This window comes from Thunnus maccoyii, chromosome 6, assembly GCF_910596095.1.
Source record: "Thunnus maccoyii chromosome 6, fThuMac1.1, whole genome shotgun sequence".
NCBI classification, from domain to species: domain Eukaryota; kingdom Metazoa; phylum Chordata; class Actinopteri; order Scombriformes; family Scombridae; genus Thunnus; species Thunnus maccoyii.
The window spans coordinates 35011756-35036921 of record NC_056538.1 but is presented as its reverse complement, the minus strand read 5'-3'; the positions used below and the strand labels follow the sequence as shown (position 1 = coordinate 35036921).

At 42.8% G+C, this 25166-nt stretch overlaps 1 protein-coding gene across 2 annotated transcripts in view; it reads left to right on the top strand.

Moving 5' to 3' along the window:
• The first annotated feature begins 1782 nt into the window (after window positions 1–1782).
• Window positions 1783–25166, top strand: part of ece2b (endothelin converting enzyme 2b) — a 61668-nt gene continuing 38284 nt past the window's right edge. For both annotated transcript variants that reach the window (XM_042413814.1, XM_042413813.1), the window contains exon 1: window positions 1783–1920. In XM_042413814.1, the coding sequence (XP_042269748.1) occupies window positions 1888–1920 (33 nt within the window). In that variant the 5' untranslated portion in view covers window positions 1783–1887. The remainder of the gene's footprint in view (window positions 1921–25166) is intronic.

Genomic DNA, 25166 nt, shown 5'->3' with positions numbered 1-25166 from the left:
TTATACCACCAAAATCTGTGATGTTGCAGTAAAATCTGTGATGTTGCAGTAAAACCTGTGATGTTGCAGTAAAATCTGTGATGTTGCAGTAAAATCTGTGATGTTGCAGTAAAATCTGTGATGTTGCAGTAAAATCTGTGATGTTGCAGTAAAATCTGTGATGTTGCAGTAAAACCTGTGATGTTGCAGTAAAACCTGTGATGTTGCAGTAAAACCTGTGATGTTGCAGTAATGTATCGGCTGGTAGAAACTGCAGCAGTATGACAGTGTTTGCTGTTGTGTTCAGACTGTGGCAGCACTTTGTTCAGGTCAGAGAAAGATCCTGGTCTCTCAACATGTTTATGAACATTTAAGCCACAGCAGCATCTTTAACTAACCTGAACCAAACCTGAACACACAGGACTCAGGATGTGAACCCGGGTCTCTGCTGTCAGAGTCCTGGATCCACCCCGACCTCTGACCTCCCGCTGCAGAGACAGATATGCATGCAGCTTAGTTACTGTGAACATCATCCAGGCGGAGACACAACGTCACAGTTTAGTCGTATATGAAGGTGATTCCCAGCAGACAGAGTCGAGATAAAAGCAGTTTTCTGTGTGACTCTCAGAGGTGAAACACTGAGGCCGACTTTTAAAGGATCATTCTGCTGATTTTCTATGTTTGTCTTCATGTTTGGATCCAAACCAACATTGAACTGATCTACTAATAAGTACTGTGTGTGTATCAAAGCTGATATATCTGATATATCACACTGACATGTGACCTGTGTGTCTCACTGGGTCACATGTTCCTTCATCATGGAGAGTTTGGTCACGTTAAGTCTGTTTAACGGCTCCAAAGACTCATAACAGCGATTAGACAGTAACTCGCCATCATCCTTTAAACAACATGTATGAAGGTTAAACACGTTCTGTCTGTGACGAGTTTATGACTGAAGAGCAGAAGTTTCTTCTTGTTTTGTTTTAGTCGACTTTCTTCAGTTTTGCAGGTTACAAACATCAGCGTCATGTTTGAATCCTCCAGGTGTGATTGTTGTGATTGTTGTTCACTTTCATTATTGTTACGGGATCCTCTGAACCACTTTAACCAGATTAACCTGTTTAAACAGTTTAACCAGTTTGACCAGAAAAAGTTTCCTCTCTATGAACAGATTCTTTGTTCAGACAGTAAAAGTGAACATTTAACTGAACTTCATGTTTCAGATCAAATATTGTCACAACTTTCTGCAGAAAATCGTCTAAACTGAAACTGTTTAATAAAAACACAAAGAACTGAAAATATCCTCCAAATATATTATTATTATTATAATTAATATTATTATTATCCAAATATACTCAACAAAACCTCACACACACAAATAAACACAGAGGGGGCTGAAAATACCCCGAAATATGCAAAACAACCCCGAAAATACACAAAAAACCTCTGAGAACATTAATTTATTATTAAAAATGAAAAAGAATGAAATAATTAAGGTGAGTGTAACTGATTCCACTCATGTATCGATAAAGTGTTGATCAGCGCAGATCGATCAGAAGTGATGGAGCTGGAGGAGGTGACGTAGGGTCGTGTGGGTGACGTCAGCCTCTGTGTCTCGGGGTGTGTTTGTTTGTGAGAGGAAGAGGCTGGTTGGATGTTGGGCGGGGTCTGAGGACAGACAGAGAGAGAGAAGGAGAGAAAAAGCTCCCGCTGCGGCTGCGGAGACAAAAGGAGAAGAAGAAGGACGGAGACACAGAAACGGAGAGACAGACAGACAGGAGGACAGAGAGACAGACAGACAGGAGGACAGACGGGAGGACAGAGACACACAGACACGCAAACAGCCGGGAGGATGGGCCGGCGGAGCGGCCGTCGGTAGCGCTCTGTTTTCGGGGACGGAGCTGCAGGATGAGCGTAGCGCTGCAGGACCTCCGGAACACCGTGAGTACACACACACACACACGCACACGCACGCACGCACACGCACGCACGCACGCACACACGCACGCACACACACGGTGATGCTGATCACCTGTCAATCACTGTGATTGATCTGTGTCAAACTGCTCGCCTGCTGGAAGGTATTTCTGACGTCACAGATCAAACGGGCTGATTTATGGATCCACTGATCATATCATCATCATCATCATCATCATCATCATCACTTAAATCAATAAACACAGAATATCTAGAAACTTGCAGTTTTCTGATGAAATGAAACATTTGGAGTAAAACAGTAAAAAAAAAAAAAAATTGAGTTCAGATATTTGAGCAGTGAAGAAGAGACTTCCTGTCAACACAAGGAGGAAACATGTTGCTGCATCATCCTCCAATCATCTTCTGTGGATCCATCTTTGATAAGTGATCAATACTAAACTCACTTATGATCAAAAGCATTTTCTGCTGTCAGATTCTGTTTTTCTGTTTTTATTGAAACAAACTGAATGATGGATCAGTTCATTAAGCAATAATCAGCAGATTAATCAATAACAGATATCAGGCTGATGCACTTCTAGCAGAGTGTTATGAAATATAACAACAGCAGGACTTCAGGTCTACTTAACTGTTGGAAATGTTTAAACGGTGCAGTTTGAGAGTTTAGACGTCAGCTTGTAGAAATATTAACAGAATTAATTATCAGCTGATTTTCTTTAAAAACAGCTGTTTGATGTCACTGCTCTGAAGATTAATTATATTTCATGAAACAGGAATCATTTCCTCTGGTGCTGCTGGGTGAGGCGCTGCAGGAAACTGAAACATAAAACAGAATATAAACATGTTCATACTAGAGTTCATTTCACATCATCTGAGACAGTTTTAAAGTGGAACTCTGTTTATTTAACTACTGATGTTTAGTTCTCAGCAGAAACACAACTCATCAGTTTTAAGTTGATGTGTTGAACATGTTAGCAAACAGCTGATTATTTCCACATCCAGCAGTTACGGAGCAACATTATCGTTCATTTAGAGTCGTGTTTCTGTCCAATATTCTCTCTCTTGTAGCTGTTTTTACTCTCTACCAGCTCCGGAGGGAAACATCTGGCTCTTTAGCTGCTAGTTTACAGCTAACTGTGTCTGTTAGCAGGTTGTGTTCAGCGGCTTTTTAAAGGTCCTTTAATCTTCACTTTTTATTCTTTCTTTCTTCGTCTGCATGTTTTTCAGTTGCTAACTACTTCTGCATAGTTTCAGCTACAGAAACCACTTGAATATCAGAACGTTCAGCTTTTTCAGGACGATACTGCTATCATTCATCTTTCTGAAATAACTCTGGTACTTTTTTATGTACATTTTTAAACTTGATAATGGAAAGTCTGTGGGAGGAATGTTTGAAAGTGTTCGTACTTCATGGTGTCTGATGTGGAAACGCTTCCAACCAATAGCGCCACCATGTGCTCAGTTATTATGTGTTTTATGTTTTGGCTAAAAACTCATGAACTGTGAGGCCTATCAAAACAATATTTGCACAAGACTGATATAGACCACGCCCATTTGCGCCTGGAAAAATTTTCCGCCATTTTGGATTTTTTGGTAAACACATTTTTTGCTTCTGTTGGATCGTTCTTCATCTAAACTTCATCAAACTTGGTACATATCATATTTAGAGAACCCCGAACTAAACTTGTGAGTTTGTTGTTGGGTATCACTTACTGTTTGTTTTTAATCGGCTACCAAACTTTTGAAGGCGTGGCCTGATGCGTTTAATGGGCCATAACTCTTCAATGCTAAATTGGACATTATTATTATTATTAAACCTTTATTTCTGCAGGGAGGGCCATTGAGAGCATGCCTTCTTTTCCAAGACCACCCTGAATACACAACATACAGAAAATAAAAACAAAGTTTACAATTCAACAACAAGAATTACAGCAAACAAACAGAGACGACATTCAGAGACATCAGCATCATTCACAGAAAGCATTCACACTCACGCTGTACTAAATCTGCCAAAAGATGTTTGAAATGAATGTAAGGGATCAGCACTTCCATTGTTCCACTTGTGTGTGTATTTAAAACCTCATTACTATCCTGATGTTTAGTGTAGTGTGAAAGTGATCTATAACTGAGAAGACAAGCGATAAACAGAGGAAGTTTGCCCAGTAGTGCTTTGTAAATACATAGAATAGCGTTGTTAACTTCTCACTGCCAACGATTGCCACCCAACTTTAACGTACAATAATGTAAATTTAACGTGCAATAATGTAAATTTAACGTACAATAATGTAAATTTAACGTACAATAATGTAAATTTAACGTACAATGATGTGTTCCAAAGCGATCTCCTGTTCTGAATCTAAGAGCTGAATTATAGACTGAATCTAGAGATTTAAGTGTAGTGGCAGAAGTGTGCATATAAATTCTATCACCAGAGTCCAAAATGAATAAAAAAGGTTGAATGAACAATTTGTTTCCTGCAGTTCTGAGTTAAGTCTTATTTCTGTAAAAAAAAAAATGCTAGTTGTGCTTTTAGTGATTTAGTTCATTAATATGTTTTTTGAAGCTTATCATCAGTCCAGAAACGAGATATTTGTCAGAGGAAACTCTTTCAAGTTGTGTCCCATCCAGAGTGTTAATATTTACATCATTAACTAACTTACATTTAGTTTTTGTCTGAGTTTAACAGTAATTTAAGATTGATTAAATTTTGCTGTACAACAAAGAAGTCAAACTGAATATTCTGAGCAGCAGAGGGTGCTGTTGTGTAGAGAATGGCGTCATCTGCATACGGATGAACTGTACTGTTTCCTAAAGTTTTCTCCTAATTCATTTATAGAAACTGTGAATAAAAGTGGCCCTAAATAGAGCCCTGTGGTACACCTTTGTTCACATTCATAAAACTGGATTGATAGCCATCAGCTACTACAGTTTGTGATCCATTACTGAGATAACGTACATGACTGTTCATCAAATCCAAGAGATTTAATGCGTTTCAGAAGAATTTGATGGTGAACTGTATCAAATGTTTTAGATAAATCAATGAAGATGGCGACACAATCCTTTCTGTTATCTAATGGACCAGCAACATTGCTCAAAACTTTTGACGTAGCCCTCACAGTACTGCGCCCAGATCTAAATCCAGACTGATAAGACTTTAAAATGGAGTGTTGAGATAAAATGCTCCGACTTGATCATTCACTAATTTCTCTTTAGCCAGACATGAAAGTTTAGAAATTGGTCAAATCGTTATTTAACTCATTCTGATGACACCTTTTATGCAGAGGTAATACATCAGCTGTTTTCCAAGGGTCCAGGATGCTTTCTGCTCCGACAGTCAAATTAAACATGTAAGATAAGCAGTCAACTAGAAGTGGAGTCGATAATAATAGAAGCCTTGGCTCTAGCTGGTCAGCCTTCTCAACAGGATGATCTGAGAGTGTTTGAGGAAATCCGGTATTTTCAAACATATAGTATAACCTAATGAGATGAAGTATTCATTGGATGCGTCACATATATTCTTTCCACCAGAGGTGATAGAAGAACCTTGTACAGTTTCATTAGGGAAGGATGAAATTATGTGATAATGATTTAACCATTTACAGAAATTCCTCCTTTACTTTCAGATAGTGCAGTGACATAAAATGATGATTTGGCTTTTCAAATAACAGTGAGACACTTATTACACTGTTGATGGGAATATAGCCAATCAGAAGATGATTTAGTTGTTGGTGCTTTGCAGGAGACAGCATCCCTTTCACATTTCAGCAATTTCTGTACAAAACCAAGGATTGTTCCTGTTTTTAACTCCAAAACTCTTCAAAGGTGCATTCTTGTCTGTAATAGAATTAAATGTTTTCATAAAATAATTTAAAGCCAAATGTGGGTAAACCCAATATTACTGTAGGGTTAGCTCAGAAAAGTGTTTGAAATTCCTTTTCACTATGATGCACGGTTTAGATCTTTGTAATTCTGTGTCTGGGATGCTTGCTGTCAGGCAATGGTCACTGAAGTCTCAGGGAAAACACTACTAGATTTATGATGTTGAGGTCTGTTGGTTAAGAGAATGTCTAAAAGTGGCCTTTCCCACATTTTTTGGGTTCGGCCTAGTAGGGGAGGTAATGAACCGCGTGAGATTTAGTTCATTGCAGAGATTTTTTAAATTATCAGTGGCATCAGTTAACCAGTTGTTCATATCCGCTCTGAATTGTCATATCTGCTTATTCAATCAAATATCTATCACACCTGCAGGTGCAGAGGGTGAACGATAAACCCAGTAACTAGTACCTTTCCAGTATTATTACAGCCAATAGTTCAAAACATGTCGGCTTAGATACAGAGGTAACAACAGAGACAGCAAACAACTTTTCACAAAAATGGCAACACCTCCTCCGTTACTATGCTGGTCACACTGAGAAACACTGTAGTTGTCAAGACAAATATAAGCATCTTTAACTTTGTTTGACAACCATGTTTCAGAAATCACAAAAATGTCAGAGTCTGTATGATGTACCCAGACTTTAATAATGTCTGTTTTGGATATAATACTACACATGTTCATATGAATAATTGCCTTTGTGATTCAGAAAGCTTTGCATGCTAAAATCAGCATTCAGTGTCGTTGTTTAAAGGCTGAAAACATATTAATGAGTTTTGTTTTGCATCTTGGTTCATGATCCTTTGATTTGCATCCATCTGTAGCAAAGTCTGAATCATCATTGACTACTGCATTGTCTTGTTGTGTATTATGTGATTGCAGCAGTGTGCAGAACTTTTTTTTTTGCACTAGTGCACCACTACATCGTCTCAGCAATGAGACATGTTTTTGTCCTTGTATTGTATCGTATTGTATTGTCATGTATTGCTTGATTGCAGCTCTGCATAGCACTTTTTGCCCAAGACAAATTTCCTTCATGACATCAAAGTTTATCTCATCTCATCATCAAGTTATTTAAATGATGCTCCTGTGATTCTGCCGGCAACAGTCAGGCTGGCTGTCACTCAGTAATACTGGAGTATTAAAACCCAGGGGGAGTGTCACACTCATGACCAATGGGCAGCAGGGGGAGCTAGTGGTACAAATGGGAGGTGAAGAGGTCATGGGGGGGCAAACAGTGTAATCAGTTACCGGTGTGTAATCCAGAGCTGTTGTGGAGTGGATAGTGGTTAGTCAATGACGTGAGGCTGTAGAAACTGCTGAAAGTGCATGTGTGCCATGGAAGCTGGGGTGGATGCCATCTCTGCTTAAAAAGGACACTCGTTCCCAAAAAAGATTAAAATTGTCGATAACAGACAAAGTGTGTGATGGACAGACTGACTGCAGCCATACGAGGGTACAGGACTTGAGATGAAGACACTGTCCACATTTTTGAGTTCTTTAAAAAGATGGTTAACATCCTGTTTTTAAACTTCAGACTTCTGCTCGGTAGTGACAGTCACGCCCACATGAATAATAAGATTGTGGACATGTGAGTATTTGTTGAGCAGAGATGGGATCCACTGCATAACATCCACAGTTTTAGCCCCAGGTATGCAATGGGTCACTGCGGTTTTTGATTTCATATGTCTCACAATGGAATCCCTGACCATCAGAGATGTAGGAGTGTGCAGTGGAGGTTTGGGAAGACATGGTCACTGCCCAGGGAACGACCAGTCTGATGACGGCATGGATGGACGTGTCTAGATGGAGAATGGTGGACAGAGAGGGCTGGAGCTCCTTGCGGCGCTAGTGTGAAGTGTGGTATGGAGCGGCGAGCCCTGGTTGCGGGAGGAGCATCCAGGTGTGGCTGGTGACGGGATCGGAGGCGATGGAGAGCCGTGGGACCCACGCCGCCGCAGGGGGAGAGATGGAGGAAGAGGCAGAAGGAGGGAGGTCATGCGGATCGAGGATGTTATACTGAGGAAATGCACAAGAGGAGCGCCTCCCTCTCCTGCTGGTCCGACCAGGGACCAGTGATCCTGATGGGATGGAGCTGACCAGGGTTTTAGGCTTAGCCCCGAGCTGTATCCAGGAACCATCAGGGTCGGTGACCAGCGGAGGGGCGGCAGGACAGTGAGCGCTGCCATCAGGCTCTGGGAGAGAGGCAGCTACAGCCCCCTCAGCAGCCGGGCAGGGAACAGTGGTATCAGGCTCTCGGGCACTGGTTATGTGGGTCTGCGCTGGACTGAAATTGATGGTGTCCATGATTTGATTTGAGTGTGGATATTCTTCCTTCCAGCTCTGCTATCTTATTGGCCAGGCTGGTGCAGCTGACATGGCCAGATGGCTCCAACCCAGAGCCCACAGCATTGGTATCATTTTAGCAGAGGTGATCCAAAAGGACATCAAGCAGCAGAACTTACCAACACAGGTCCAACAAGTGGACCCGTTGCAGAGATTAGGCCTCAGTTAGCAGATTGTAGCTTGTTTTCACCCAGTATCTATCCAGTATCCCCACTGTGCTAGTTAGCTCCCAAAGCTAAAAACAAGCTAGTTACGCAAGCCTCAGCAGGCTGGTCAACATAAAACTTTAAATACAAGTGCGTGACGACTAAAATCTTTCACCTAGTTAAAACATATAATAAAAACAACCAGGAGTGTAAGATGTGACTTAATCACACACACACAATGCCTACATACAGTCACACTGCACAAGTGTAACATTTGATACAGTTCTACCTACAGGAAGTGCTATTGTAATATTGTTACATGATATTTCTACAATTCTATCGTCTTTAATAAAATGAAACTTGGTACATAAATTCTCCATGAGAATCTGCACGACATACTGAATCATGGCACCAATAGCTCCACCCTGTGGTCAGTAGTAATACACCATCATACTACGTGTTAACTGCCATATCTCTTAAATGTAATATTCCATGATAACCAAATTCAGCAAAGTTGTACAGATTAGGATGAACGAGTCTGTAGCATTTGGTAAAATTTCACCTGTAGGTGGCGCTGCAAGATTTTAAAGATTGCTGCTGAAGCTGGTTTAGTTGGTAAGTGCCAGCTAACCAGTACCAGCTAACATTTTGGTTCATATCTAATTGGAATGAAATACACTTTTCACAATTCTTTAACTGATAGAAAATATTCAGTTTTAAGTGTGTAGTTTTGTGTGTCAAATGATTTATTAGCATATTAGTTTTTTCAATAATTTCCCTCAAAGTAGCTGCTGTTAATTCTCTGAAAGGGTTGTGGAATTCAGCAGTATACAGGAAGTGTGTTTAATATGCTAATATGCTAATATGTAGTTTGACATACAAAACTACACAAATTATTAAGAGTTGAATCTAAATCAAATCCAACTGAACATTTTTTTCAGCTTTTTATTACAATTTGTGCCAAACTGCACCTCCCTCTCTGTTAAATACCTGCAAATTTCCAGTAAATTAGTATGAAATTAAAGGCCTGTAAAATAAAGCGTTACTGCTTTTTCTCTGAAAACAGCCGCCTGCTGTGGCACAAAATGACACGATGAGAGATAAACAGATAAACAACGAGCTGAAACTCGCTATAAAGCTCCGTAAAGCCGAGCGGAGCTGCAGAGTCTCTGCAGGTTCATCACTGCGAACCACGACGGCGTCTGAGGTTTCAAACCTGAAACCAAAACCTCAGCTGTGATTTTACTGATAACTGAAAATAAAGGCAGATTTGTTTTTAACTTGTGTTCAATGAACTGTCTGCAAAAACAAAATAATCAATTCATAATAACTTAAAAGAGCTGCAACAATGAACAGCTGAGATTCAGACTGTAAAACCCTTTGAGGCAAATCTATCAGGCGTCTCCAGGCTCGTAATCATTTCAGTATTTATTTAAGTAAAAATCTGATCAGTTTCTCAAAAGTCTCATATTTTTTGTTTTCTCTGTTAGACAGTAGATAGAATTATTTATCATTGAAAGTAAATCATCAGCAGATTGATCAATAACAACAATAAGTTTAAAAGGTTTTACTCAGTGACCATCTGGAGGCCTCATGTGGGGCTCGTGAAGACAAATCTGATGGTTTTACTGTTTCCTGATGTTTTATAGATCAAACATCGCACCAGCAGATTCATTGATCATGAATGAATATGTATTTGTTTTCAGTGTAGTCAGCTGTAATGACTTCTCTGCAGTCGGGTTTGTTTGTTTGGCGGCTTCGGTCTCTGAACAGGCTGATCCACGTTTCTGCTGCCTGACAAGACGAGCTCAGAGGGCGACGCGCCCTCAGGCTGCTTCAGTCTGCTGTGGCTGTTTGTGATTGGTCACATTTAAAACTGTTTTTACGGTTGAAGTTGTGATGTCAGAACCGCATTCAGATGCTAATGACTGCGTTAAAAGGTTCAACAGCAGCTGTGTGGATTTAAAGTGAATAAATGATTATGTACATGAATCATGTGACTTAAACGTCACTGAAAACATGAAACAAGCAGAAAACATCAGATGTGTGCGGAGCGACGAGGAGACTGTATGTGTGTCTTCTTCTGCAGCAGTTTAACGGCACCGACTGGAGGATTAGCGCCACCTGCTGTTTTTCTGCTAATATTTGCACAACAGCAGTTGATGGAAACAAATTTTCACTACATTTTATTTTAAATCTGTTAAAGTTCAAGCAGGAACGGTTCATTTTTAGGACATTTTACAGAGAGACTGGTTAGTTTAGTTGGTATAAGTGCCCACTCATTATATTGAGGTTCATAGTTGTTTCTTAATAAATTTGACTCTTAATTATCATAACAGACAGAAAATACTTAGTTTTATATGTTAAACTCCATATCAGCATATTAGGTTGTTTCTTAAAAACTCAAATCACATGATCACATCACAAATCACATGATCACATCACAGATCACATGATCACATCACAGATCACATGATCACATCACAAATCACATGATCACATCACAGATCACATGATCACATCACAAATCACATGATCACATCACAGATCACATGATCACATCACAAATCACATGATCACATCACAGATCACATGATCACATCACAGATCACATGATCACATCACAGAGAAACGTCCTGCGAGTTAACGGTTACGCAGCAGCTACTCGTAGGAAATGACCAAAGAAAACTAATGAGCTGATTTATCATTTGACAAACAAAACTACACACTGAAAATTATATTCTTAACAATTAATTAACTGACAGAAAATAGAGTGGACACAACAAACCCACAGTTTTCTCTGTTTTTTCCCTTTGTGCAAAATGTCATAAATAATGAACCTGCAAATTTCCAGGAAATTGGTGTGAAATGAAGCAACCTGTAGAATAAAGTTTTCACAGTTTGAGCTGCATTTGGATGAAACTTTGTGTTTATCTTCCGTCATGTGACGCGTTTCTGAGTGAAAATGTTTATTTGCAAGAGGAATTGATCAACGCAGCAGTTTGGTTGATAGTTTTAGTGTTGATCACTGTTTTGCATTTTAATTTAAATACTTTTATTCATACAAGTTGGTAGGTTTTTATTTATTTACTGTCAGAATAACACACAGCATCAACACAGTTATCACAGTCTATAATAACATGTTATCATATAGTTATAATAACTCTGCTGTTAGCGTGTTCTGCTATCACATACTCTATTTCGAGCATCACATACTTTTTTCAAGTGTTACATAATTGTTTTGAAGCTCGTTTATTGATTTATTTAATTATTCAGTCTGTGACCCAAGAAAAAAAATGTTTTTTAATTTCTGTTTTTTGGGTATAAATTGTCAGGATGGTAAAAAAAAAACACATTGCAAACAAAAAAAAGTTAAAACTTAATTATATTCAAATCTTACAACATGTCCACTGTAGAGGACATGGAGAGATCCACTGGAACCAGTAAAATACAACACTAGCACATGTAGATTTCTTTAGTATTAACTTCACCATTTCCAGGAACCTCTTGTGATTTCTTCACTGGACGTTTGACTCTAGATGGTGTTTCATGAAGCACAGAGGAACTTGATGTATCTCACAGAGGTTTTTGGCATTTGTTGAGCATTTGGAGCGAATGGATTGCTCCGCATTTCCTTAAAGCTCTCATCTGGGTGGGGCTTCCTTCTCTTGATTTCTGGAGAGAATTCTTCGTCACTTGAGTCGGTTTCATGTTGTTGATGTGCCGGCGCGGCTGGACATTCTGTAGCTGAGCGTTCGATCGCACATATCAGACAGAGATCCTGAATAAGTTGCTGCTGGAAGCACTGCAGTGGGCTCCAGTCCCTTCGGACAGCATCATCTGGTCTAATTCTGCATTCTTCACAGCAACACAGGTATGAACCTTAGAACAAAGACAAAGCACACTCAATAATTCAGCACAATTAACATGTTACAGAAATGTTAAAGGGATAGTTCACCTGCACTTAGATTCATACGTCAACCTTCTAATGAATGTGTTCACATTTTTTCCTCGTTAATTGTTTCATTGGGTTCAGAAATAAACCGTTGGGATCTAGTTCCTGGAACACATCTCTGTCGTTTATCCTTTCACTGTTGCATTGATTAAAAACCTCAGAACCCTCTGTGTCGGGCTTGTTATGATGGCAGCCATTTTGAAAAGACAGACACAGGCAAGTTGGCAGGGTCACCCCCCCGCCCCCCCCGCAGGTGATTTTAAAGCCCCATTTGTCCTCTTTATGGACCACTAGGACTGAACAGAGTGACATGTATAGTACGAGAGATATGAGCAGAAATGTAATGAATAGCTGCGTCTCAGGAAGCAGAGCAGAGTTCCTCCGAGTCCTCGCTGACGTCTTCAAACGTCCACAAAACAGTCAGAAAGAGACGTTTCACGTTTAATTTAACCTGAAGAAGATTTCCTTTGTTACAGAGAGCTGGCAGAGAGTGTGTGTGTGTGTGTGTGTGTGTGTGTGTGTGTGTGTGTGTGTGTGTGTGTGTGTGTGTGTGTGTGTGTGTGTTGGGTTGGGCAGGTTTACTGTTTCCTGTCTGCCGCTCTGTGACTTCCTGTCTTAAGACGCCCAGTTTCCATCTGAGCAACAAAACAAACCAAGACTGCTGCTGCCCACACCTTCATCATCATCACCATCATCATCTTCATCATCAACTCAACCAACACTTTTTTCTGTTTTTTTTTCTTATAATTTGCGTCACCATTTCTGTAAAATGTCCTAAAAATTAAGAGTCTGCAAATTTCCAGGAAGTTAGTGTAAAATGAAGCGACGTAGAATAAAGTTTTCATCTGGATGAAACTTGACTTTGTGTTTATCTTCCGTCATGTGATGCGTTTCTGAGTAAAATGTTCATTTGAAAAGGAATTTGAATCAATATGTATACAGACGGGTGACAAATGAAAGGAACAACCAACATAAAGTGTGTCAGTAAGGTGTTGGACCTCCACGTGCCACCAGAACAGCTTCAGAGCTCCTTGTTATTGATCCTACAGTCTCTGAACTCTTCATCATTCTTCATAAAGATCTTCCTCACGTGGTGTTGTGATGATGATGATGATGCAGAGCGCTGTCTAACACGTCAGCTGGGTTGAGATCTGGTGACTGTGAAGAGACCACTCCCATCAGGATAAAGCTGATCACTCACAACTACTTTGTATTGATCAGCAGTGACCCTTCCCCAAACCATGCCAGCATAACAGAGCCCCCAGACCCCCTCACTCTAGGGGTCCAGCATCTAGACCTGGACCAGACCCCCTCACTGTAGGGGTCCAGCATCCAGACCTGGACCAGACCCCCTCACTGTAGGGGTCCAGCATCTAGACCTGGACCAGACCCCCTCACTGTAGGGGTCCAGCATCCAGACCTGGACCAGACCCCCTCACTGTAGGGGTCCAGCATCCAGACCTGGACCAGACCCCCTCACTGTAGGGGTCCAGCATCTAGACCTGGACCAGACCCCCTCACTGTAGGGGTCCAGCATCCAGACCTGGACCAGACCCCCTCACTGTAGGGGTCCAGCATCCAGACCTGGACCAGGTTTTCCTTTGTCACGAGTCTGTATATAATATTTAACTGAACTTCATGTTTCAGATAATGATGTTCTACAGAAAATGATCCGAACAACTCACACCCACACAGACACCCCTGAAAATATGAAAAACAAACTCACCATCATCAACTTCATCACCATCATCATCATCATCATCACCATCATCATCACCTTTCAGGAACTGTTGTGTTGATGACGATGGGAGGAAGTGATGCAGAGGTTGCCACGGTGACAACCTGCAGCTGATAGAGAACTGTCCCTGTTTTCCGTTAATCAATAACCAATGATTGATGTCTTGGAAATGATTAGAAATCACATAAAACAAAGTGTATGAAATTTAATGTTATTGTGTCAGACTGGAACATATAAACCAGTAAAACCATCATAAACTTGAAACCAACAGCTGTGGAGGTCAAATGTAAATATTTGTTCAAGATAAAAACAAGATGAAATCTGGGTTTAGTTTGTCGTTAACATGTTTCTTATCAGATGAACTCGTCAGAGTTAATTATTCCCCTGCTCACTATAAACCTGCCTCATCACACCTGGTACGTGTCTAAAGAGACAGACAGGTTTTTATTCCGAGGTCTACATACTTCATTCAGATGTTTAGTACTTGTTATGTGTTTTCACAAACGTTTTACTTCTGTAGAATTTATAAATGTGGTTTCAGCAGCAGTTAGTGTTGGACCTGTCACGTTTGTGGACGGTTGATTTTACTTCCTTTGATGGAGCTAGGCTAACAGTCTTTGTGCTAAGCTAGGCTAACAGTCTTTGTGCTAAGCTAGGCTAACAGTCTTTATGCTAAGCTAGGCTAACAGTCTTTATGCTAAGCTAGGCTAACCGCAGAGATGAAGCTGATGTGACTCTGGAGATGATCTCAGTAAATGTAGCGATTTGTGTCAGTGAGTACGGAGGCTGTGAGGGGACAAAAGAGCAGATTTGAGTCAGAAACAGTGAGACAGACAGTCAGACAGACAGATGTTACATAAGCAGCAGTGAACTCCATTAGAGCTGAATGGAGATGATTCACACACATTATCTAATTACACACACACACACACACACACACACGGTGACATCACCCTCTGCTGAGAGATATAACACACTCCTGTCTCCTAGCAACCACGCTCGCCCCCTCTCCCTCTCTCCCCTTCTGTGTGCGTCATCAATTAAAGAGAAACAGCCGAGAGAGAGAGACAGAGAGAGAGAGACAGAGAGAGAGAGACAGAGAGAGAGAGAGAGAGACAGAGAGAGAGAGAGACAGAGACAGAGAGAGAGAGACAGAGAGAGAGAGACAGAGAGAGAGAGAGAGAGAGAGAGAGAGAGAGACAGAGAGAGAGACAGAGAGAGACAGAGAGATTTGATTTGATTTTTAAACTCAACATTTATTATCCACTATGTACACTGTAAAAAAACGTAATACACTACATTAACACATACATAATATAATCACATATCAGGTATCAAAGTTACATCAGCACATGTCCAAAACTCAACTGTCCATCTATTACAGAGCAGAGCACCCCCCCATAACCCCAAATCAGCTGGAAAGTCTCCAGGTCATGAGCAGCTCTGTAAAAACTAAACTCTACCAGCAGTCTGGACTTCACCATTCTGACAAAAACAGGAACCACATCAACATTCAGCTCTTCCTCCACCTTCCTCCTGCGGCTCACATACACCGCCATCTTTGCCTGTCCCAAAACAAAGTTCAATATCTGACACTTGTTCTTCTGTTGGCGAGTGTATTTAAAACCACAAATAAAAACCTGCTTCATAAAAATTTCTCCATATCTGCTAAAAATGGTTTCCAACAACACAAACAGAGCCGTCAGACGAGAGCACTCTGAGAAACAGTGAAACACCGTCTCTCCTTGGCTGCAGAAGGGGCATTTCTCCTCCACAGCAGCATTAATAACAGAGATAAAAGAGTTCACTGCTACAATGCCATGTAGGATCCTCCACTGCAGGTCCGCATGTTTCTTTGTTAAAGGAGGTTTATACAAAGACCTCCATGCTGGTTTGACGTCAGGGTCTAAGTCCAGATAAGTCCTCCACGGGGTGTCACTGCGTCCATTCAGTTTGTTCTGGTTCAAGGTTTTAACCATCAACTTATACAGAGTCTTTCCTGAGGCGTCCTCCAAAGAAGCTCCCACAGGGTCGACAGGCTCAAGTAAAGGACCAGAACAGTTTTTGAAATCCGGAAACAGTCCAATGGTGGGATAGGGGTCCGTACAGTTTGGCAGCAGTGCGCCATCACAAAAGTCAGTTAACAGAAGGCATTGGTGTCCTGTCAGCTTCTGTTTCCAATGTTTCAGTAACTGGTTTATGACTCGCGTAGATCTCACTCCCATCCGAGCAGCTAGTCCAACAGGATCATCCAACCGAGGTCCCGCCAGCTCCACCACCTGCCCCAGAGTAGAAACTCCTGCAGTGTGAAGGAGTCTGGATAGAGTAGGTCCACCAAAGCTGGGACAATCCAAAAGTCCTCCAAACAGTACAGGTCCCTGTAGGAGCCAGTACAGAGAGTCATCCTGCTCCTGCCTCTGCTTCCTCAGCAAAGTCCACACTGAGAAGACGCTTCTATAAAAGGCCGGCAGGGACGAAGCGTCCAACCTCTTGGAGTCCATTAGAAACAGAGACAAACCCAGTCCCAGACCACCAAACCGCTGCAGGATGCAGCAGGATAAAGTCCTCCACACCAGGTCTGTGGGCCCAGTGAGCAGTCTCTGAATGAACTGAAGGCGGAAGGCAGCGCCCCTGCTGGCCAGATGGACCAGACCTTGTCCACCCTCCTCCTTAGGAAGAAACAGCACGCTCTGAGGTACCCAGTGCAACCTGTCCCAAAAAAAATCAACCAAAACCCTTTGGATCTGTGATAAAAGAGAAGCTGGAGGATCAACGCAGGCCAACCGGTGCCACAGAGCAGAAGAGACCAGATTGTTAATCACGAGAACACGACCTCTGTAGGACATTTTAGGTAGAAGCCATTTCCATTTCATGAGCCGACCTTTGACCTTTTCTAAGACATTGTCCCAGTTTTTCTGTAAGAACATTTCATTGCCCAGAAAAACTCCCAGGTATTTTAGCCCTCCTTTTTTCCAGACCAGACCTCCAGGTAACCTGAGTTGATCCACCAGCCGATCCCCCACCATGACAGCCTCACTCTTCCCCCAGTTTACTTTAGCAGAGGATATGCAACCAAACAGATTAACAGTGTTCACTAGCACATCAATATCTCTCTGTGTGTTAACCAGGACAATGACATCATCAGCGTACGCCGACAGTTTAAAAGAGGCATCACAGTCAGGAAAACAAACACCAGTCAGATCATCCTCAGTTTGTGGAGCAGAGGCTCGATGGCCAGAGAGTAGAGCATGCCGGACAGAGAGCAGCCCCTGCCTGACCCCCCTCTGGACACTGAAAGGAGCACTCAGACCTCCGTTGATTTTCAGAACACTCGCAATGTCACTATACAGAACCTGGATCTTGGCTATGAAACCAGGGTTGAACCCGAAAGCAGCTAAAGTTTGCCAAAGATATTGGTGTTCAACCCGGTCAAAAGCCTTTTCCTGGTCTATTGAAATCAGACCAGTGTCTACAGCCAATGAGCTGGAGACCTCCAAAACATCCCGAATCAAAGTGACATTGTCACTTATCAGCCTGCCGGGCACGCAGTATGTCTGATCAGTGTGGATGACAGAAGCCATCACCTCTCTGAGTCTGCTGGCCAGGACCTTGGACAGTATCTTGTAGTCCGTGCAGAGCAGAGAAACAGGTCTCCAGTTCTTCAGCTCCTGCAGGTTTCCCTTCTTGGGCAGCAAAGTGATGACCGCCCTCCTGCAGCTCAGAGGCAGCCGTCCTCTCTCCAGGCTGCTTGTGACAACCTCCAACAGGTCTTCGCCCAACACGGACCAGAAGGATTTATAGAAGTCAACAGGAAGACCGTCTATACCTGGAGCTCTTCCACTCTGTAAGCTCATCAGAGCAGTATGCAGTTCATTAATGGATACCGGAGCCCCCAGCTTTGCATTGGCTGCAGCATCCACCTGAGGAAGACCGGTGAAGAAGCTGCTGCACACATCTGGATTGTCTGTTAGTTCACTCTTATACAGATCTTTATAAAAACTGACTGCAAATTTCCTAATCTCAGAAGAATCTGAGATTGCAGAGCCGCTGCTGGATCGCAGAGAGTGAACAATCTTTCTCTGTCCATTTTTCCTCTCCAGACCAAAGAAGAAGTGAGAGGGGGCATCCATCTGCGTGATGTCGAGGAACCGTGACCTGACCAGAGCTCCCTGTGCTGCGATGCCCAGCAGGTTGGCCAAAGCCGACTTTTTAGACTTGAGGGAATCTAAAAGCCCTCGATCTCCTGTAGAACCTGCTAAACTCTGCAGTTCTACCACCTGAGTCTCCAGGTCCCTCATAGATCTGGTTATGTCTCTAGTGACATTACGAGTGAACTGCTGACACAGCTGTTTAATCTGTGATTTCCCAAAATCCCACCACTGTTGAACACAGGCAAAGTCAGACTTACATTTTCTGTGGGTAAACCAAAAACATTCAAAAGCTGCTCTAAAAGCCTTGTCATGAAGCAGGGCAGTGTTAAAATGCCAGTAAGCACTCTGTAAACGCACATTTTTTATAAAAACACAGCAAAAAACCAGACAGTGATCAGAGAAGCCCACTGGGTTAATGTGACATCTTTTAAAAAGGTTTATGTGATGTTTAAAAGAATACAGACGGTCCAGCCTGGCCAGAGACAACACATTGTCTTTAGAGTGACTCCAGGTGTACTGCCTGTGACTTTTATAAAACATCCTCCACACATCTGACAACTCATGAGCTTCAGTCAACTGTCTGAACCTGCGTGATGAAGCAGGATGAGGCTCTTGGTGGTTTCTATCCAGCTTTGGATTTTCAGTACAGTTAAAATCACCTCCTAAAAACAAATACTCATCACTACTGCAGTTCCTGATAGTGTCACATAAAACATCTAGTACCGCTAGTCTATCCACCCCCTTGGTTGGTGCATAAACATTGACGAAAACTACGGTAATATTTTCAAATTGAGCTTTGACCTTCAATAAACAGCCTTTAATAATTTCCTCCACTACAGCTGGACTTATGGCTCAGAATGACTTCCCCATTACATCCTCTCCTCCAGTCACTTTCATTATCTGCACTACTGTGTGTTTCCTGAAGCAGCATTACATCTATGTTCTTCAGCTCCATCAGCTTAAAGACAGCAGCTCTTTTACTATCATCCCTGGCTCCATTCAAGAGAGACAGAGAGAGAGAGAGAGAGAGAGAGAGAGAGAGAGGCAGAAAGACAGAGAGAGAGAGAGAGAGAGAGACAGAGAGAGAGAGAGAAAGACACAGAGAGAGAGAGAGAGAGAGAGACAGAGAGACAGAGAGAGAGAGAGGGAGAGACAGAGAGAGAGAGAATTTTTGAATTTTTAAAACACCTTTATTTATCTAGTCGTCAGATCAACAAGCATTAAAAAACAACAACAGATTCAGCCCAGCATGTGTCCAAAGCAGAGCTCCTCCTCATCAATGGAGCACAGAACATTTTTATAACACCACACAGAAACAAAACAGTCCAGATCATTCATCAACCTGTAATAGTTGTGATCAATTTTTAGTCTGCTGGTTATCATTCTGATCAGTACGGTGATAACATCAAAAGCAAAAGAACCATTTATCTTGTTCTTTCTGCTGATATAAATGGCCATCTTAGCTTGGCCCAACAGAAAGTTGAACAACTGGCACTTGTCGCGAGTCCTCCTCGAATATTTATAACCCAGAATGAAAACCTGTTTGGAGAAAAATTCCCCAAACTCACCAAAGAGCCTCTCCAAGAACAGAAACAGAGGAGTTAACCTCACACATTCCAAAAAACAGTGAAAAACAGTTTCTCTCTGAGGACAGAAAGGACAACACTCAGAAACACTTGGATTTAAAACAGAAATAAAAGCATTTACAGGCAGGACGCCATGTAAAACCCTCCACTGTAAGTCTCCCACCTTTCTGGTTAACGGGGTTTTATAAAGTGCTCTCCATTGAGGCCTCACCTCAGCACTCAGACCCAGGTGAGACCTCCATGGTGTGTCAGTACGCCCCCCCAACTTGGCTTTGTTCACCATCTTTACCAACAGCTGGTACATCATTTTTCCAGTTAAAACATTCAAGTTTGCACCTTCAGGTACAGCACAGTTCAACAAAACACCAGAACAGTCTTTAAAATCAGGAGTCAGTGTGATTGCTGGAAAAGGATCAGAGTCGGTGGGTAAAACAGAGCCCTGGCAGTATGAGACCAGGAGGTTCTGTTCAGTCTGTGAGAGCTGGTCTCTCCACACTCTGAGCTGGTTGGCTAGTAGTCTCTCTGAAAATACTCCTAGCTGAGAAGCCAGAGCAGAAACCATCTCTAGCTTAGGTCCACACAGTCTCACCAGCTGACCCAGTGTGACGACTCCGGAGGAGACAAACCTCTCCATCATTGAGGTTCCCAGTCCACAGAGTGTTTTAAAACGTAGTCCATAGACGACAGGTTCCTTTAAAATCCAGTACAATGAGCTTTCACTCAGCGGCCTGTGCTTCTTAAACATGCCCCACACCTTGAACAGCCCCTGATAAAAATCAGAAAGCCCACTCAGTCTGCGGTTCTGTAGATCCATTAAAAACAAATTCTCAGTCAGTCCTTGACCTCCACCTTGGCCCAGGATCGCCCGAGCCACAGGCCTCCACACCAGATCAGCAGGGCCGGTCAGCAGTCTCTGAATGTGCTGGAGGCGGAAAACAGCACCCCTACTGGCCAGGTGAATCAGTCCTTGTCCTCCGTCGTCTTTAGCTAAGAACAATACACTCTGTGGGATCCAGTGGAGATGATCCCAGAAAAAGTCCACGATCACCCTCTGGATGTTTGACAGAAGGTTAGCTGGAGGATCAACAGAGTACAAAACGGTGCCACAACATAGAAGCAATCAAATTATTAATAACCAGAACACGACCTCTAAAAGACAACTTTGGTAAAATCCACTTCCATTTTTTCAGTTTGCCTTCAGCTTTCTCTAAAACATTTTCCCAGTTCTTAGAGACAGTGGTGGGATCTCCGAGGTATACCCCGAGGTATTTGATGCCTCCTTTTTTCCAGGTGAGCCTCCCAGGTAAGCTGAGCTGCTTTAAACCATCACCTACCATCAGAGCTTCACTTTTTTCCCAATTAACTTTTGAAGAAGAGATCAGACCAAAGTTTTCCACACTGTCAGCTAAAGAGTCAATGTCACTCTGTTTTTGGACCAGCACTATGACATCATCAGCATAGGCAGAAAGCTTAACAACAGAGTTGGAACCAGGGAGATTAAAACCAGAGAGTCGTGTTCTTAGTTTGTGTAAAAAAGGCTCTAAGGCCAATGAGTACAACATGCCTGAGAGGGGGCAACCTTGTCTAACCCCCCTCCCCACCTTAAAAGGAGCACTTAAACCACCATTTATTTTAAGTACACTTTCAATGTCTCCATACAAAGCCTGGATCTGGGCTATCAGACCTGGATTGAAACCAAAAGCTCTGAGTGTTTGCCACAGGTACATATGTTCAACCCGGTCAAAAGCCTTTTGTTGATCTATGGATATCAGCCCAAGATCTAACCCCAAAGAACTGGAGAGGTCCACAACATCTCTAATTAAAGCTATGTTGTCTGTTACCAACCTGCCAGGTACACAGTAGGTCTGATCCACATGAATGACCTGCTCCATCACCTTCCTCATCCTGTTGGCCAGAACCTTGGACAGAAGCTTATAGTCGGTGCAGAGGAGAGAAACAGGACGCCAGTTTTTAATATCCTGTAACTCTCCTTTTTTAGGGAGGAGAGTCAGGACTGCTCTTCTGCAACTTTGAGGCAACCGGCCCTTCTTCACACTGTCATTGAGGACCATCAGGAGGTCCCCACCAAGCACCGACCAGAAAGTCTTATAGAAGTCGGCAGGCAGACCATCAATGCCCGGGGATGTTCCACCCCGCAAACCCTGCAGTGCAGCATACAGTTCTTCAGAAGATATCTCATTCCCCAGCTCTGCGTTGGCGTCCTCCGAGACCTTTGGCAGATCTGCATAGAAGAAACGAGACACCTCCGGATTCTCGGTGTACTCCGACCTGAACAAGTCACCATAAAAACTCGCTGCAAACCTGCGAATGTCAGCCGACTCCTGCAGCAGCTGCCCAGTATGTGAGCGTAGTGACATCATCTGCCTCCTCTGCCCATTTTTCCGCTCCAACCCAAAGAAAAAGTGAGAGGGAGCGTCCATCAAAGCCACGTTTTGAAACCTACTGCGCACCACAGCGCCCCTTGCAGAGGTACCCAGCAAGTCAGCCAAGACAGACCTTTTAGTCTTGAGGTTCTCAATGTGTCCTCTTTCTCCTGTGGAATCTGCAAAAGCCTGCAACTCCACCACTTCTCTCTCCAGAGCTCTTATAGACCTGGCCATGTTTTTGGAGACATTGAAAGTGTACTGTAGGCATAGTTTCTGGATCTGACTTTTCCCAATATCCCACCATTGTTGCAAGGAGCTGTAGAGGGATTTTGTTTCACTAAAATTTTTCCAAAAGAAATTAAAAACATCTTTAAAATTTCCATCTGATAAAAGCGATGTGTTAAAATGCCAATAAGCACTGCCAGATTGTATTTGTTTGATAAAAACAGAACAGTGAACCAAAGAGTGGTCGGAAAAACCAACTGGACTTATAAAAGAACTTCTAAAAACATTTAAGTGATGTTTAAAGCAATAAAACCTATCGAGCCTGGCCATGGACAAAAGGTTGTCCTTAGTGTGGACCCAGGTGTACTGACGGTGGCTTTTATGAAAAACTCTCCACACGTCACTCAGCTCATGAGCTTCACTTAACTTTAAAATGCAATTTTTAGAAGCCACGTGTGGCTCTGGATGGTTCCTGTCCATTCTTGGGTTTTCCGTACAGTTAAAATCCCCTCCAAGGAACAGAAACTCATCAGAATTACATTTTTTAATTACATCACTTAAAATGTCATAAAAGTCAAGTCTTTCAGACCCTACAGTTGGTGCGTAAAGGTTGATAAATACCATTTTAACTTTTCCAAAATCAGCTCTTACTTTTAAAATTCTTCCTGCCACAACTTCCTCAACATCAATGTTAATGGGATTAAAATTTTGGTTAAATAAAATTCCAACCCCACCACTCATGCTGCTCTTATGACTGAGAAAAACCTCCCCCGCCCACTCTCTCCTCCATTCAGCAGCAATTTCTTCAGTACTGTGAGTTTCTTGAACAAAAGTAACATTCAAATGTTTCATACCAATCAGACTAAACAGAGAGGCTCTCTTGGTGATATCCCTCGCTCCATTCACATTTAAAGTGCCAATATTTAAAGTGCACATGTGCAAAATGGGCCAAACGTGGGATAAAAGCACACAAAATAGAAAACTTACAAACATATTATTCATCAGTGCGTATTTGAGTTTTCACCCTCAGAACTATTTTTTTCAGTCTGTAGATCTCTTGATCAGAGAAAACAGGCTGCCCAAACTCTTCTGTGTTTTTCATGTAACCTTTTACTGAGTCCAGAAAAAGTTGCAAGTCTGGAAAATAGTTGTCCACCTTGACTTGTCTCAGCCCCTTTGTGTCCTGTAAGAACTTTTGTACTCTAATGAAAGAATATCCACTCTCTAAGTTCTCAGAGGTCTCATTTTCACAGTCAGAGTGGAACCTTTCCTCTGGTTGAGAGGATGGACACTCTGTCACTGACTTTGACACCTTTTTTATTCTGCCTTCAACTTGTTTGGTTTCTGTATTCTTCCGTTTCACTGATGATTTCACCACATCCTCATCCATGCACTCTTCCTCCTCCTCCTCTAGCACAGACTCTGCCACCCTGGCAGCAGTCTGTCCCATCCTGCCCATTTCCTTCCTGACAGTTTCCTCCTCCTGATTCCTGCTATCATTTCCCTGTTTGACACCTGTCTCAGCTTCCAAATCGGTTTGTGAATCAGGTGACCCCCCGTCAGCTGTCTCCTTTATGCTTGTATCACCTTGTATGTTTTCATCTTGAGACGCTGCCCCGCTCGACGCAGCACGGACCGGCGACCCAGGCGGCTCCGCAGCAGGAGCCGGACCCGGCTGCACCGGCGGCCCCGGCGGCTCCGCGCCAGGTGCCGGACCGGCCGCCCCTCCCCTCTCTGGGCATGAGCGAACGAGGTGCCCCTCCATACCACAACCAAAGCACTTCATATTATCAGTTGTTACATGTAAAGTGTAATCAAAGTCATCGACCTTGAACTTGAAAGTCAGGTGTAAGTCTTCCTCATTTCTGTTGAGAATCATGAAAACTTGTCTGCGGAAAGACATGACATGTTTTAACTGAGGGGATTTACAGCCCAGAGGAATCAGTTTTATGGGCGATACGAGTTGCCCGTGCCTGGACAACTCTTTCGCCAGCACTTCATTTCTAATGAAAGGTGGAACATTTGAAATGATGACTTTTTTAGCGGGGTTCACCAACGAAAACACCGGAGTGAAGGTGTCCTGAATAACCACGCCGCTCTCAACCACACGGTTTACTTTGTCCACGCTGTCCAGAAAAACAACCACAGAGTTGTTCATCCGGGAGGCAGATTTAATGCTGCCATACCCAACAACCTCCCCAACAACCAGACTACACTCCTCCACACTGCATCTAACCGCCGGAGCCAACTTAATGGCGTGCCGGCGAGTTAGCTTCTCCAAGCCGGAGCCTCCACCTGCTGTCATGCTGACCAGCAAAGCTGGCAGCTGACGCCACCTACACCACCCAAACCCCACCCAGACCCCACCCACACCCCACCCAAACCCCACCCAAACCTCACCCAGACACAGTGAAAGACTCACAAAACAACACGATTCACAGTGACTTTACATACACAAGAAAATACACATAAAAAGATAGAAAAAACTCAGTCACTCACAACGCAAACTCACCACCGCACTCACCACGCTCACTCCCAGCATGCACTCAGAGAGAGAGAGAGAAAGACACAGAGAGAGAGAGAGAGAGAGAGACAGAGAGAGAGAGAGAGAGGGAGAGAGAGAGAGAGAGAGAGAGGCAGGCAGCAGAGCAACAGCTGGACACATTTAGTTTCCTGCAGGACGTTGAGACTCTGCAGATACTCAAAGGACGAACAGAAGGACGTGTTCATCCTGCTGACAGATCACCATGGATACGGCCAGGTGTCACCGATGTCATAACCTCTTCCGTCTCTGTCCAGCCTGTGATGTTGATGTGAAGTAACCCGGCATCGGTGTGACAGAGA